We start from the raw sequence: 17,054 nt of genomic DNA, 5'->3' as shown, positions 1-17,054 counted from the left end.
CAGGACAGAGGGTTAGGTTGGCGCAGGGCAATCATTTTAATTAAGAAAAAAAAGCCTTGCTCTTGCATTGGCCGGGAATCGAACCCGGGCCTCCCGCGTAGCAGGCGAGAATTCTACCACTGAACCACCAATGCTGCAGCTGGGGAAAACTGCGTCTCCAGCTGTTTTCTCCACGCTGCACATATGGTGACAGTCAGGAAGTATTTGGTTACAATCCTGCTGTGGGAACATTTAATTCTGGCCTTAGGCTTCTTAACCCTTGCACCATAAAACGTGTAATGTGTTGCCAGCTATGGGTGTGCCGCCTGAAAGCCCTGTATGCACTAGAAAATTAGTTTGTTTCTGACAGCAGTCATCTGCATCAGTTTGCCCTGACCCAATGGCAAAGAGGTAACGAGAACTAGGTGAACCTATTTTCAACACCTCTGCAGAAAATGTGATTGAGAGTCAGTGGACGATGGTCTTGATTGTACTCAAGAGCATTAACTGTTTTGGCAACAGGCACATCATAGGGGACCTGTTGCTGATTGCCATTGTCAGCAATACATTAGGTCATTTTCTTAATGTAGATGCTACCTTAAAAACAAGTAGTGTTCAAACTCATGGTGGTGATGGTGAGGAGCCCGTGTCATGGACCCCACTGTGCTATGCATTGCACAAACACAAGAAAAAGATGGTCACTTCGCCAGACCTCTAGGGTGAGGAGTTTACTGCTAAACATGCTTTTGGGTCAACTGTTGGCTCTGAGCAGGATAGCCCATATAAATAACGTATTGGGTGAAGATCAAGCCAAATTAAAAGATCCTAAGGACATACCATGTAGTGACTTGACAGACGACTTGTGAAGTACTGTTGCTCTTATTAGCATTGTGAACACTTACATGTCCTCTTACATGCTGTCCCAAAGACTCATTGAGTCCTAGGATTAAGACAGATCTGGGAAATTTGTTACACATCGCCAGGTGGGGGCGAAAGACCTCTCTGGCTTTAAGATTAAGCTAGATACGTTTATGGAGGGAATGGTTTGATGGGATAACGGGATTTTAGTCAATTAGTCAACAGCGTGCCATCGCTGGTAAATAGTATCAATGGTCAATGAGAGTCTGGCTGGAGAATCTTGCCTGCATGCTCGGGGTTCTACTGATCGCCATATTTGGGGTCGGGAAGGAATTTTCCTCCAGGGTAGATTGGTAAAAACAACAAGGAGTCTGGTGGCACCTTAAAGACTAACAGATTTATTTGGGCATAAGCTTTCGTGAGTAAAAACCTCACTTCTTCGGATGCATCCAGTGGAGATTGGCGGGCGCAGTGTGCTGGGATGTGACGTGGCTGAAAAGCATGCAACGCCACTTTGGGATATGAGGAGTGACTGAAGGGAAGCTGGGTTTTTGCCTCATTTTGACATTTTGCACAAAGTCAAACCACTTTTTACTCAGAACTTAGTGCTGACCGCAAATATAGAATGTCGCTAGCCGCTCCAAGTCTGCCTGTAGCAGTGTACAGGTTTTTGACCAGCCTAGCAATATGGGTAGCACAAAGGTCTGAAAGATCCTGAAATTTGGTAAATGTATGGTCTTTAAAAATGACTAATAGGTACCATCAAGTTGATTGTAATTGGTTTAAACAATTATTTAGAAGTAGTTTACATATATTTCGCCTGTGCTGTGATTCCTCCGGGCAGGTTATGGTTTTACAGTCATATTTGTATTTTGAATGTTTCTTTCCTCTGTTTTTAAAATGCCAACACAAACAGGAGAAACGGACTATGCAGCAGAAACAGTGACAGACTATGCATACTGCTGTCAAGTGTGTAAAGACAACAACATGAAAAAGGGGAGGGAGGGTTATTCTCTCACTTTTCCTCACTTATCCTAGTTCTTACCAGACATGCCAAACCTGTGAGGGAAGAAAAAATGCAGAAATTGGGCTTGTTTTTGGCTTAATTGGCTTGTGAGTTGCTTTTTGGGCTTGTAGCTTCTTTTTTTTGATTGGCTCCCGGCAAGCAGGGGCAATGGAGGGGGGACAGTATCAGGGGTGCACAGTGGGTCCATTGCAGTCCCAGACTGCACGCTGGGCAGATCTAGTCACAGTGTTGGGGTTCTAAGGGATTGGCTTTTGGCTTTTTCTTCTTATCTTCAAAGATGCTTTATTTTCCACAGCTGCTGTGCAAGAGAAACTCACACAAACTGTACAGGGGAGCCATGAAACTGACTAGCCTACAAACTCTCTGGGGCAGAGACTGTCTTTTTGTTCGCTTTTGTACAGCGCCTAGCACAATGCAGTCCTGGCCTATGGACAGGGACTCCTGCTCATTGTCAACCACAAATACAATGGTGCTGGCAAGTGCATAAAGGAAACTGGAGAAAGAAGTCTGTCAACTACAGTGGCCTTGGGTTTTACATTATCATAGAATATCAGGGTTGGAAGGGACCTCAGGAGGTCATCTAGACCAACCCCCTGCTCAAAGCAGGACCAATTCCCAACTAAGTCATCCCAGCCAGGGCTTTGTTAAGCCTGACCTTAAACTCTAAATACTTCGGTAGCTGGCAAGTTTCAAAGTTTAGGGACACGCACGCACTACTTGGGTTGTATTGGCAATTGAGTGAGGTAATTACAATTCTCATCAATCCAAAATAACGAAGCTTACAGGGACCTATGCAGAAGGCAAGAGCCATGTCCCTAGACTCCATGTTAATTATGTACTGACGTAACCCACAACTAGGAAGAAGGAAAAATCATTTCACTGCCACAATGTCAATGCTCAAACAACAGCTTCCACGGACAACCACTGCATTGAAGCATTTGACTTTAGTCTGAGCACGGGCTATGTTGAGGCTAGATTGCTCACGGTAAAGGGGCATGCCAAGTTACAACGCTCAGTGCTGTCTATGATTTAATTTTATGGAAGCACTCAGGCCTGGTCTACACTTACAATTGAGTTCGACATAGCAGCATCTCTGAGTGTGAAAAATCCACACCGATGAGTGCTGTAGCTATGCCGACCTAACCCCCAGTGTTGAGGCAGTGTTCCTACACCAGATGGAAAACCCCTTCTGCCGGCATAGGCTGTGTCTACACTATGATTATGCCGACATAACTATAATGCTGTAGCTGTGCCAGTATAGTCCCTGCAGTGTAGACGCAGCCTCAGGCTCCAAACAGGATGAGCAGATCCTCTGTGCTGCATACTGTACAAACAGAAGCAAGATCAGAATGTCTCTCTCGACTGAGAACACAGCTGTGAAATGGGATTATACCGCATTTAGCCCATTGGACTGCAGCAAAAGAATGGAAGCTAGTGGGGAAAGCGTTGGCTTAGTTGATTCTGATCATTCCTTGACTTTAGCAAAGCTTTTGATATAGTCTCCCACAGTATTCTTGCCAGCAAGTTAAAGTAGTATGGATAGAAGTGGATAGAAAGCTGGCTAGATCGTCGGGCTCAACAGGTAGTGATCAATGGCTCCATGTCTAATTGGCAGCCGGTATCAAGCGGAGGGCCCCAAGGGTCAGTCTTGGGGCCAGTTTTCATTAATGATGTGGATGATGACGTGGACTACACCCTCAGCAAGTCTGCAGATGACACTAAACTGGGAGGAATGGTAGATATGCTAGAGGGTAGGGATAGGATACAGAGGGACCTAGACAAATTAGAGGAACAGACTAGGGACCGAGTGGCTAGGCAGCAGTTCTGCAGAAAAGGACCTAAAGGTTACAGTGGACGAGAAGCTGGATATGAGTCAGCAATGTACCCTTGTTGCCAAGAAGGCTAACGGCATTTTGGGCTGCAGAAGTAAGAGCATTGCCAGCAGATCGAGGGACATGATCATTCCCCTCTATTTGGCATTGGTGAGGCCTCATCTGGAGTACTGTGTCTAGTTTTGGGCCCCACACTACAGGATGTGGAAAAATTGGAAATAATTCAGCGGAGGGCAACAAAAATGATTAGGGGGCTGGAGCACATGACTTATGAGGAGAGGCTGAGGGAACTGGGATTGTTTGGTCTGCAGAAGAGAAGAATGAGGGGGGATTTGATAGCTGCTTTCAACTACCTGAAGGGGGGTTCCAAAGAGGATGGATCTAGACTGTTCTCAGTGGTACCAGATGACAGAACAAGGAGTAATGGTCTCAAGTTGCAGTGGGGGAGATTTAGGATGGATATTAGGAAACACTTTCACTAGGAAGGTGGTGAAGCACTGGAATGGGTTGCCTAGGGAGGTGGCGGAAACTCCTTCCCTAGAGGTTTTTAAAGTCAGGCTTGACGAAACCCTGGCTGGGATGATTTAGTTGGTATTGGTCCTGCTTTGAGCAGGGGTTGGACTAGATGACCTCCTGAATTCCCTTCCAACCCTGATATTCTAGGATGGACCGATCTGCCCATCACACAACTCACACATCTAATAAATGGGTCCCATGTCGCACCTCTGCCCATCTGCTCTCCAAGGCCTTGACCAGAATATGTCTGAACAGGCAGATATGGGATATGCAGGTGAAGCACCAGAACGTTAACTATTTGGGTGCTGTCCTGACAAAGCCAAGGTGAAAAGGGACTCACCACTGGAGGTCACCTCCTGCTGGGAGAGGGACTCCTCCTTGGGCTCCGTCTGGAGGCTCAGGGATTGCTTGCTCTCATCTGTTTCGTCGTCTTCTGGGATGACCAGCTTCATCAGGCTCTGGTTACACACATTAGCTACCTCTTTGATGCCTGAGCAAAGAGGATGTAAGGAACACTCTAATCCAAGACGCTTTACACAGCACCTTAGACAAGCCACGGAGCAGGGACCCAGAAGAATATATCAGAACCATTCCCCCTCCCCTACCCCACATAGTCCCCACCCCGACCAGTCATTACAGCATCCCTGTAAGCTATACATTCTGACAGCTGCCCCCTCACATTACTGCCCCCACCCCTTTTTGGGGAAGGGTGGAGGGAACTATATATTTGTGGCAGGAAAGTTGGCTAATTCCTTGTGTCCCACCTCAGCAACCCCAAACCCAGTAGCTATCCTCTGCTCCCACATCACACCAGAGTGCACAGCTGGAAAGGTCTGCTCAGGTGACCAGATATGTCCTGTTAGGTGTTCAGATGTCAGCGCTCACACTCCAGAGATGGGGCAGCTCATCCCGCTGGGAGGCAGTGCTTCAAGGGGACTCAAGCGTCACTATCGGAAGGGGCCGTTCCTGAGTTCACATCCTCATGCCCCAGAGGTGATTTTCCCAGGCTAACCACTGACTGACACCAAGGACCAGCAATGGCCCCATTACACATGCAGTATGTGATTTCCCTCCTCCCCAACAGAGATCTTACCTATTTGGATTCCCCTCCTCCACAGGCCTGGTCATGTCATTTAAAACCACCTAGGGGCTTAAGGAGGGGTAAGATTGTAACAATCTGTTTCTTTCCCCCCTTCCACCAAACCCTCTCTGGCCAGGAGAGCCGGGATTAGCTCCCTGAGGAGCTTTGCCAATGCCCCCAGAATACCCGTACAGAGCTGCGTATGCTTGGTGACAACTGTATGACCAAGAGGAAGCAGAGACACTGGGGCTCGGCAGCGGCGCCTGCTTCCCCTGATCTGGGTAACAAGGATACTCTTCTTCCGATCATCGTAGGATAGGCACGGCAGAACGGCGGTCAGGATACCTGAGGAGTAGGGCAGCATCACCCGGCCAGCCAGTTGGATGAATTCCCTCATCCAGCACATGGCTGTCAGCTGAATCAGATCATCTGGAAGATAGGGACCAAGGAGAGCTGAGGAAGAGGCAGGTGGCACCCAGATGGATCAAACTCAACAAATTACACAACATGCACAATGAGATGACAATTCACTTCTGGTTTCGGTTTCATCAGCAGGGGTCATAGTGAGGGGCTCTCCCAAAGATCCATCCCCCAAAAGCCCAGAGTAGCTGGATGTTAAAAATGCTTAGTGAAAACGCTAAATGTAGACATGTGCTAGTAATCATTAGGCTTCAGTGTTAACCCCCATTGACATTCATGAGAACAGTACATGCCTCAATTTTAAGCATTTATAACAGGGGTCGGCAACCTTTCAGCAGTGGTGTGCTGAGTCTTCATTTATTCGCTCTGATTTAAGGTTTCGCATGCCAGTAATAAATTTTAACGTTTTTAGAAGGTTTCTTTCTATAAGTCTATAATATATAATTAAACTACTGTTGTATGTAAAGTAAATAAGGTTTTTAAAATGTTTAAGAAGCTTATTTAAAATTAAATTAAAATGCAGAGCCCCCCGGACGGTGGCCAGGACCCGGGCAGCGTGAGTGTCACTGAAAATCAGCTCGCGTGCCGCCTTCAGCGCACATGCCATAGGTTGCCTACCCCTGATTTATAACATGCTCCTCACCACAGTAATTGTACAGCTAAGTCACCACCACAACACGTCGGCCCACGTATGCGCTGCATGCCTTCTCCTTCCCCTGAGGCCGCATGGGGATTTACTGCTTAACTCTCCATGCTCTGCCGCAGAGTAGCAGCTGGAGAGGCCTGTCTGCAAACACAGGCAGACAGCATTGCACGGGCTCCCACTCGGGGGGTCTCTTTCAGAACCACCAGGGCTGGGAAGGCTGCTTTAAAGAAAATTCTGCAGAAACTAAAGGAGCCAGCAGAAGAGTGAGTGCTGGTATGAGGTACCAGCCTGGCCGCCCACTTCCTCCCCCTTGGCCTCCAGCCTCCTCCACACTGATCCAGCCACCCGCTCACCAGCCATGTGAACACCCAGTCTAGGCAGGAACAGCCTCTGTTTGCACAGGTTGTGTAAACCCCTGCTTGAGACCTGAGTAAGCTGCACCCGTCCGTGCAGATCACGGCTTAGAGCGGTTTACCCTGTCTCTGCCCAAGGCTTGCAGCATTAGTGCAGCTAAGGCAGGGGGAGCTGCTGATGGCCGAAGTGGGGGTAAATCCCCAGCAAAGAGGCCGCACACACAGCAGGAAGCACGGAATCAAATAGAGCCCTTTGAAAGTGTTCCATCAATAACCTAATGAAACCAGATTCAGTTGCTCAAGCCTGGGTGCCACAAAGTTACACCGGTTTCACCAGAGGGGTTATTTGATAGTCAATACCAATTTAGACAGAGCTGAAACTTGGCATTCTAAAACTGAGGCACACCTCGTTTATGGGCTTAGCTGGCGTATGGAAATTCAGAGATTTTAAATAGATACAATCGCTTTCAGTTTGAAATACGTGTGCCCCCACGGTTTGCACCATGTAATTAGATTGGTTGTAAAGAAATGCCACTTATGTGCAGACAAGCCCTTTCTCAGAGAGTACCAAAGCTGTCTGTCTGCGGCCATGTCTCATACCTGCAGGATCCACTGGATGGCACTTTGCCAGAGAAAAGTGTGCAGTATATTTCAGGGTTTATTTTTATTTCTATGTAGATGTCCAAAAAATCAGGGTTTTCAGGGCTCTCTGTACGTACAAGTAGAATGGTTTCAATCAGCACTCCTCTAAACCACACTAAGGAACCTTTAGTGAGCACCAGCAGGGTCTACAAGGACCAATTAACGCACAACACCTTAGTAGGCTTTAGAAATCACAGCCTGTAGTCCACATCACTGCCCTGTGTAGACAAGCCCTTGGATACAAGCCACAAATCAGGGACATCACCTATCTGAACAATCTGCATTGGGAAAGGGATGACGCCAACACGAATTGAGTAACCATTTATGGGGTGTTTTATCTGTGTTTATCAGGTAAAACCTAAAACGAGAAACCCTAAACATATTAATTATCTATGCCACAGAAACCCTGAGGCACTTGGGCCTAATTTTTCAGTCCTTGGGACACCTAAATTGAGTGGTGTGCCATGACACTTTTAGCAAGGCATGCAATTCTACAACGGCATGCGAGGTCATGTTGCGTGGAGGACACCATTTTGTTTTACAAAGTGATAACTCCATACATGTTTGGGGCCTGACAGAAGCGTCCCATGGCTAGTCATATTCAGGGCTTTCGTGTTCTTGTGGAACTGAATCCTGGAGCACGCAATGCAGGCGTTGCATACATAGACGACACGCTACTGCCTAAATCTCTAAATAAGTGTCCTTGGTGCTGAGTGCCTGCAGATCCCATTAAGGGCTGTCTAGATTTGGGCACTTGAGGCACTGCTGGTTGAAGGGCTGGCCTAAGTACCTGGCAGCATCCCAGAGCCACATTTCCAGTGTAATGGATCAGTGATGTAATGCAAGCAGTAGTAATTCACAGGGGTGGCAGCATTAAAGGCTATGGAGCACAGCAGCATGCCCAGAGACCCAGACTTGCTGGCCATGCTTGCAATGCTTCTAGCCCTCTGGCCACTGCCTGAGCCGCCTTCCAGCAGGGCTTCACATGGGCAGCCCCAAGGTCTTTTCAGCTAATAAAGTCAGGAGGAACCTGTTTGAGCCAAGGCATCTTGCCAAGCACAGGATTCTGCTGAGTGTGCGAAAAAGCATTTCCAAGCATGGGACAAACCAGAGCCTGGATTTGCCGCAAGGTCTCCGGTCACTCTAAAGTCACTGGTACAGCACTGGTGGAAGCCCTCCTGCTGAGCAATGACATTTGGGACAACATTACTGAGGGATCCCAGTGTCAGGGGCAAAGCCCCTGCTACTGTCGCTATACAACACTTGACACTCAGGCAGAAGGGGCTATAGAAACACGGCACCCTGTTCCATTTTACTTGTGGAGAAACTGACAACCAGTAGGCTACACTGGTTCTCCACTTGTGAAGTAACTCCCTGCTCTCCATGTGTCAGTATATAATGCCTACATCTGTAACTTTCACTCTATGCATCCGAAGAAGTGAGGTTTTTACTCACGAAAGCTTATGCCCTAATAAATCTGTTAGTCTTTAAGGTGCCACCAGACTCCTTGTTGTTTTTGTAGATACAGACTAACACGGCTACCCCCTGATACTAGGCTACAGTGGTGAATCAACCTGAACAGTGACCTGCAAAGGCACTCCCTGATGGCTTCACACTGTGACCACTGAAGGCACTGGTAAAACTCACCCAGTTCCATGAGAGGAGAGTGGAGGCAGTGGTGAGCGCTCGTGAATCCCGCCCCCTAACATTTCTAATTCCAGACCGTGCTGGTAGGTGAACGGACACTAACTGCGTACGGAGCCTGGCTTACTGAACTCTAACACTGGGCTCCCACGCTTCGGCCAGGAATGCAATTCTCCGCCAGCTTTCCAAGTATATTCCATGGTGGGAAGATCCCCAGGACAGGATTTTCAGAGCCCCACGCAAAGCAGCTCATCCTCCCTTTGAAAACACAACCCCTGTGTAAGGGCTGGTGCTGGTTCAGCCAGGAGCGAACCGTGACCCAAAAGAAGTGCTGTGTTGGTCTGGGATTGTAGCCTGTTTTCCCTGGGGGTGGGGAGCTGTTGAGGAGAACCATGCCATCTACACCATTAACAGACTTCAGTCCTGAATCAAAGGGTTTGGTCACAGGCACAGGGACTGTGGCTGCCATCCAGCATGCTGGGCTTTGCACACTCACCAGAAGCCTGGCAGTGAATCACTAGAATATTGGCCATTTCCGCAAACTTGACACTGGAAGGATTCTTCTTGATCTCTTTAAGGAACTCCCCGAGGGCCACCTCACACCTGCAGGGCGGAAGGACACCCAGTTAAGAGATTTATTCTTAGCCTACAGAGCACAGGGAGACACACACCAACCTTCCTGGGTACATATGAAGTGACACCAAGAGCCCAGGTATCCCCAGTTACATGCACAGACTCACTGCAGCTATCTTCTGACCCTGGTCAGCACTCGTCCCAACAGGGGGCTTGAGCGTTTCCAATGTCGGGCACATGCCTGTGAGTTATCCACACTCAAGTTAACTCCCCTTGAGTTAGGTCCAGCTTGAGAGAGAGCAGCCGCACTACGAAACAACACTGGCTGCACCGACCAACTGTTAACTGCACAGACCAGCTGCGTCCCCACCGCATTACTGAGCTGCGGCAGCATGTAACCTTCAACCCACGTCCCCTGCCAGGCCAGCTAGCTTGAAATTTACAGCACCCCTGAGCTCGAGATGTGTGTGTGGGGACAGGAGTCGGGTTAGGGGCTACACTCCACTTACACCTCAAGCTAACTCCGCAGTGAAGACAAACCCATGGTAAGCTGCTGCCTCACTGACCCAGCAGTCAGCCCCTTGCCTCTCAGACGTCATCTCTGCCTGGATCAGAGCAGCGGGAGAACCATGCTCTACATCAGGGGTTCTCAAACTGGGGTCGTGACCCCTCAGGGTGTCACGAGATTATTACGTGGGGGGGGTCGTGAGCTGTCAGTCTCCCCCTCCCCCCAACCCTGCTTTGCCTCCGGCATTTTGTAATAGTGTTAAATATAAAAAAAGTGTTTTAAATTTATAAGGGGGGGGTGTTGCACTCAGAGGCTGGTTGTGTGAAAGGGGTCACCAATGCAAGTTTGAGAATCATTTTGCTCTGCACAGCATAACTTCGCACGTATGGAGCTTGCAAGGTCATGGTGTACGGAGGGCACCATTTTGCTCTTCCAAATCCCATCCTCCATCCTGGGAGGAAATTATTCATTAAAATGGGGTCATGCCAGCAACAAGTTGGGGAACTGCTGCTCTACAGTCAACTCCGGCCAGAGTGAGCTGGGAGCAGCAGCACGATGCTGGCCTAGAGACTTCAGCCCATTTATTAAGACAACCAGTTTGCTCCACCTTGCAATGCACGCTCCTTTGCGCCTTTGTGACATAGCTCTGGTTTGTGCACAGTGGAAGAGACTGACTATGGAGCAGACAGCAGCGTTTCACCCCAGCCCCAAGGCAGGGAAATCTGCGCATCTCCCACCAACCCTCCACCGAGTGTTTACCCAGTGCTCCGCACACACCCCCACTCACATCTTCCGGATCTCTTTGCTGTTGTCTCCCAGGATCTGGAAGAGTCCATCCAGGATCTCCGGCAGGTAATCCAAGAGATTAATGTCAGGCACTGACTCTAGCACCAGGATCTAGCTCAGGGAAGACAAGAAACAGTCCTAGTGAGTTTCAGAGAAGACTAGAAGTTAAACAAACCAACCACCCCAGAAGGATGCTTTGGTGCAGGAGCAGTGAAAAAACGGAGGGGCACATAAACTTGGCGACAGTAGGTGGTACTGTAAAGAGCACGGCTGTCTGAGCTGGGGGTGCTGGACTAGATGACCTAACGGGCTCTCCATCGCAAGAGGCAGTGCGGGCCAATGGACTAAGTACCAGGGAACGTGGCAGTTCTCATCCCAGCTCCGTCACCATGTCCTGTGCACTAGTCAATCCACGACACCTGCCCCATCTGTAAAATAGAGGATACTTATCTACCCCCCCAGGCACTGGAAGGGCTGTTTGCTCTCTTACTTTGAACGTACAAAGCGCGATGCAAGTTAGGCATGTGCTACATGTTTTCATTATCTTCTAGGACTCTACAAGTCCATGGCAACAGGAATGCACAGAGCTAATCAGCCAACAGCTATGGCCAGCTGCAGGAAATAAGCCAGGAGTGACTTGACCTTTTAAGGAGCAAGTGAGTTTGAGGACAAGACAAAGTGAACCTCATGCATCTGCATCCGCTAAGTTAGTGCAGGACATGTGCCTAGACGCTATGATGGGCACACTGAACCCCAGCTGCAGCGCAGCCACCGCTGTTTGATAGCTTTCATCAAGACAAGAGCTCGACAGCCCTGGGCTGCAACCACGTCTCCCCTTGCTCGAGCCTCAGCAGTGGAGCAGACGGCACAAGTGCTGTGCCACGCGCACTTACCCAGGAGATGATGAACTGCCGGGCATACTGGTTGTTGGAATAAATCCTCTCCCGCAGCAGCGGGATGAAACCCACGAGGTCAAACTTGTTACTCTCAGTCACGATGTCCTAGGAAACAAACACCATTGGCAGACGTTAGGGCAGCGGTGGGACTCACACTCTCACACCCCAGCGCTCAGACCCTATGCACCAGCGCAGATACCAGCTGGCCACTTCCTATTTTTAGCAAGTTGGGGGCTGAACATATTTTAGAAAGTGAAAAGTCACCCACAGTGGATGGGGCTCAAAACAGCTAATTCTAGGCCTGGGTGAGGACTCTCAGCTATTGGTCCCCAACCCAAAGGGCCACAGGATGTGTCCTAACTGGTCAGCGAATCAGGCATCCTCCCTCTGGCAGTGGCCAGTACTGAGGTTTCAGATACAGGTGAAGACTCACTCCCCACAATGCACCAGTCCGATTGCACAACCCTGAACATGGAAGCGGGGGGGGGGGGGGGGGAATATTTCCTTGATTCAGGCACTGACCAGCTCATGCCCCACAGCATGTGATTGAAACATCCTGATATGTAACGAGAAGTGTCCCTAGTCCTTTTTAGGGCTCACCTACACTGTATGACTGATCTCCTGCAACAGCGAATCCCTCTGCTCCAGTCTTATGGCACAGTGGCCAGGAGTGAGAGAGCAGGGCTGAACTCTCCCACAGCGCCCCTCTGCTACCTCCCCAGCAGGGATCTCTGCACCATGCCAAGCGCTGGGCTGGCATTTGGGAGCAGGGAAGGGAGCGGGCAAGGGGCCCGTCAGTCCTATGAGTGAGGAGGAGGAGGAAACATTTGGAGGTTTGGGCAGGTAAGAACCACACTGTGTATAGATCAGGAAATGGAATTAATGACTCCTACAAGAGACAGCAGCTTCTGCTCTTCAGACAGAGCAGTCCAGCTCACCTGCCTAAACAAGGAACCCAGACGAGAGACAAAGAAAGGTAGAGACCCCACTCTGTACCTGGTGAGGGAGATGCGACCTACCGATCACACTGGAGCCTTCCCCTGGGGCAACACGGTGGGGACAGGTACTCCAATAAGCTTTTCATTAACATTCACCCATTGCTGTGTTAAAGGCAACTCCTCCCCGCCCCCAGTCATGCTTCAAGTGTATGTAGCCTTAGCACTGAGATGGCCAGCAAAGCAACATCTCATTCCGCCAGAGCAGCAGCCAATAGGAAAGAGCGCAATTTCCACAGCCACAGGATGAAGTTGTGATGGTATTGGCCGGTACAGCCGCCTGGAAATGTAACAAATGCATAACTCTGTCCTCCTTCCGCCCCCACAAGGGCCTGCTGACATGGGTCCCTAGGATAGTCGGCTAAAAGAAGGGAAATGGGAATTACCTTGAGAAGTCGGTCCAGTAGTTCAGAGCCGCTTTTCACATTGGGGTCTGGATCAGCGGCAAGCTGCAAGTTACAAAAACAAAAATGCCATCGCAGGTTCCAGAGAGAGAGACACCCCCCAGCATGTTTGTGCTGGGTTCCTAGCAGTGCCCAAGGTCATTAGCCATGAGAGACATCCCTGACACTTGCACAGGTTAAATCAACGTCATTGCTTGCCAGCTGTTTCCTTTCAGACTAGAAGTTGAATGAGTTTCCAGGAAGGGGCTGGGGAGATGGTTGCATGGGGCAGAGCTGGGTTTACAACACCCTGAATGGAAGGTGTGCCCCAGGCAAGAGAAGGTGGACAGACACTAAGCCTGACCCGAAATGCCTGAACACCACTTCCCAGCTGCACCTTCAGCTCAGCTCTCTTCTCACAACCACAGTGAGCAAGGGACAGACACAGTGAGGGTAGCAGCTTAAGCCTTCTGCAGCCATTCCTACAACAGCAGGGCCAAGTGGCCCCAAAGCCAAGTGTGCCTGCACCCTGCCATGCAGCCGGAGGGATCTGCACCGGTGTGGCCCCTTTAGTAGATGACAAGTGAGGGCTCCCACTCTGCACCTTCGTGGGGGAGGGATGGCGGACACAGGGGAAAAGCTACTTACCTTACTCAGGCCATCGAACAGCACGTTGAAGTGTGGAAGAACAGAGCCCCTGGCCACCTTGACAATGTTATATAGGGCCTCGCAGGCATAGTACCGCAGCCGGCTGTCAGCATCGTTGAAGCACGTCAGCACCGGCTCAATCAGCTCCTTCAGGTACAGCCCAGAATCCTGATGGCAGAACAAGGCTGGGGGTTAGGGCCCGTCCCCACTCAGGGTCGGAACAGACTGACCTCTAGCAGCGCACGCCATACAACAGAGCACTGGGACATGACCACAGGTGGCAGTGCCACGAGGCATCGCCTCCTTTGCATGCACTGGCTCGTACATCAGATCATACCAAGCGAGCCTGTACCATCTCACCATGGCTCCAGATTCACAGGGAGCGATCAGATTAGTATTGTGAATGCCCCTGGAGAATTGCAGGCCTCGTGCTGCAAGTGCCAGCACAGGAACGGAGATCATTGCATTCTAGCTCCCTGACAACGCCACGATCATCATTATGACGTATCCATGGAGAGACAACAGGTCATTAAGACTTCGTTGGAACAGTGATAATCCCATTCCTGAAACCAGAGACTTCAAAACACATTCGTCCCATCACAGGAGATCACGTGGCTGAAACTGGATAGCGACAGTGTTTGGGACTACACTTAGCCCAGGCTTATAACCAAAACTAGGCCTCCGAGGGAAATATGACCGCATGGGGTACTACCCCCAGCTCTTGGACCCTCATGCATTGCTATGGGGTGTCAGTATTGGATTAGAATAGGACCATATGAATCCTTGTTGCAACCACTGTTCTATATTTGCAGCAAATCTTGTACAAAAATTGTCGAGTGTGGTGTCTATGAAAAGGTTGCGTTTTGCTGGTTATGATTATGCTATCTGTATGCATGTATCATTTTTGTATGTGAAGTTATAAGTACTGGAATATCCACCAGCTCTATGGGGATTGTCTGCCCCATTCTTTGCAGTTCACCCTAATTGAACAACCATAGTTATTCCCCACTGGGACACCGGTCACAGCCAGATATGCCATGTAAGATATCTGCAAAAATGTAAATTTGCTAGATATGAATCTTGTTTATGTTTGTATCACCTGTGTATTAGGGGTTATAGACATGTATGTATGCCTGTATTTCAAACCTGTGCTGTGCTTCTGGGTGACGACACCCCTAGACAGTTTGGCATCAGCACTGTCCAGCCTGCTTGACGGCCCATTTGTGATGTTGCACTCCATGTTTTATGGAAATATCCTAATGAATAGGACATAACTGGAATATGCTTTATGCTAAATACCCCTTGTATGGTGTCATTAGAAATCTTGTAATCTACCAAGTGTGTTCATCCTATTTGTTCGCATGTCTTATTTCTATATCTGGAGTTAGGAGAATAAGATATAAACTTGTATCACTGATGTAAACATATTGAGTGGAGGCCATTAAGGGTGCTCCAGGAACAATCAGTTGTAAATGGCCTTAGTTACTTGAAAGCCTTCCTAGGTATGGGCCAGCTCATGGTGAATGGAGACTAGGGGTATTACAGTGACATGTGACCATGTCACCTGATACTGGAATCCATCTTAAATCTGGTACTTTTCCATCTAGAAGGAGGAGGTGGGACCCAGAGAGACAAAAGATTCCCGCCTTGTGCCAAAGCTATAAAAGAGGGTGGAGCAGGACCAAGGGGGCTGCCAGTCACAAGAAAACACCTACTTACCACCTGAGATGTCTGCTGGATCTAAGAAAGACTGTACCAGGGGAAAGGTTTGGGCCCAGACTAGGAAGGAGTCTAGTCTGTGAAAGAAGCTTATTGGAACATCTCTGAGGGTGAGATATTACCTGTAATCAGTTTCATAATGTATTAGGCTTAGACTAGAGTGTTTTGTTTTATTTTGCTTTGTGACTTACTTTGTTCTGTCTAGTATCAGGGGGTAGCCGTGTTAGTCTGTATCTACAAAAACAACAAAGAGTCTGGTGGCACCTTAAAGACTAACAGATTTATTTGGGCATAAGCTTTCGCGAGTAAAAACCTCACTTCTTCGGATGCATAGAGTGAAAGCTACAGATGCAGGCATTATATACAAACACATGGAGAGCAGGGAGTTACTTCACAAGTGGCGAACCAGTGTTGACAAGGCCAATTCAATCAGGGTGGATGTAGTCCACTCCCAATAATAGATGAAGAGGTGTCAATTCCAGGAGAGGAAAAGCTGCTTCTGTAGTGAGCCAGCCACTCCCAATCCCTATTCAAGCCCAGATTAATGGTGTTGAATTTGCAAATGAATTTTAGTTCTGCTGTTTCTCTTTGAAGTCTGTTTCTGAAGTTTTTTTGTTCAATGACAGTGACTTTTAAATCTGTGATAGAATGACCAGGGAGATTGAAGTGTTCACTTACTGGCTTGTGTATGTTACCATTCCTGATGTCCGATTTGTGTCCATTTATTCTTTTGCGGAGGGACTGTCCGGTTTGGCCAATGTACATGGCAGAGGGGCATTGCTGGCACATGATGGCATATATGACATTAGTGGATGTGCAGGTGAATGAGCCCCTGATGGTGTGGCTGATGTGGTTGGGTCCTCTGATGCTGTTGCCAGAGTAGATATGGGGACAGAGTAGGCAACGAGGTTTGCTACAGGGATAGGTTCCTGGGTTGGTGTTTCTGTGGTGTGGTGTGTAGTTGCTGGTGAGTATTTGCTTCAGGTTGGGGGGTTGTCTGTAAGCAAGGACTGGCCTGCCTCCCAAGGTCTGTGAGAGTGAGGGATCATTTTCGTGGATAATGCGCTGGAGAGGTTTTAGCTGGGGGCTGTATGTGATGGCCAGTGGTGTTCTGTTATTGTCCTTGTTGGGCCTGTCCTGTAGTAGGTGATTTCTGGGTACCCGTCTTGCTCTGTCAATCTGTTTCCTCACTTCCCCAGGTGGGTATTGTAGTTTTACGAATGCTTGATAAAGATCTTGTAGGTGTTTGTCTCTGTCTGAGGGGTTGGAGCAAATTCGGTTGTATCTTAGGGCTTGGCTGTAGACAATGGATCGTATGATGTGTCTTGGATGGAAGCTGGAGGCATGTAGGTACGTATATCGGTCAGTAGGTTTCCGGTATAGGGTGGTGTTTATGTGACCATCACTTATTTGTACTGTAGTGTCCAGGAAGTGGATCTCTTGTGTGGACTGGTCCAGGCTGAGGTTGATGGTGGGGTGGAAATTGTTGAAGTCCAGGTGGAATTCTTCAAGGGCCTCCTTTCCGTGGGTCCATATGATGAAGATGTC

General features: G+C 48.9%; 1 protein-coding gene and 1 non-coding gene across 2 annotated transcripts in view; both read right to left on the bottom strand.

Annotated features, from left to right (window-relative positions):
- Positions 1-17,054, bottom strand: part of VAC14 (VAC14 component of PIKFYVE complex) — a gene marked incomplete in the record, with an annotated part of 177,992 nt that overhangs the window by 156,980 nt on the left and 3,958 nt on the right. The window contains 7 exon segments of the mRNA XM_034788262.1: positions 4,553-4,702; positions 5,588-5,722; positions 9,495-9,601; positions 10,867-10,976; positions 11,759-11,866; positions 13,143-13,205; positions 13,788-13,955. Coding sequence (XP_034644153.1) covers positions 4,553-4,702; positions 5,588-5,722; positions 9,495-9,601; positions 10,867-10,976; positions 11,759-11,866; positions 13,143-13,205; positions 13,788-13,955 — 841 coding nt within the window.
- Positions 64-134, bottom strand: TRNAS-GCU. Its single transcript has one exon. It is a non-coding gene; the product is annotated as a tRNA-Ser (tRNA).

The sequence above is a fragment of the Trachemys scripta genome, chromosome 13, assembly GCF_013100865.1.
Source record: "Trachemys scripta elegans isolate TJP31775 chromosome 13, CAS_Tse_1.0, whole genome shotgun sequence".
NCBI classification, from domain to species: domain Eukaryota; kingdom Metazoa; phylum Chordata; order Testudines; family Emydidae; genus Trachemys; species Trachemys scripta.
Note: the sequence above shows the minus strand (reverse complement) of the source record. Positions and strands in the feature narration are given on the sequence as shown.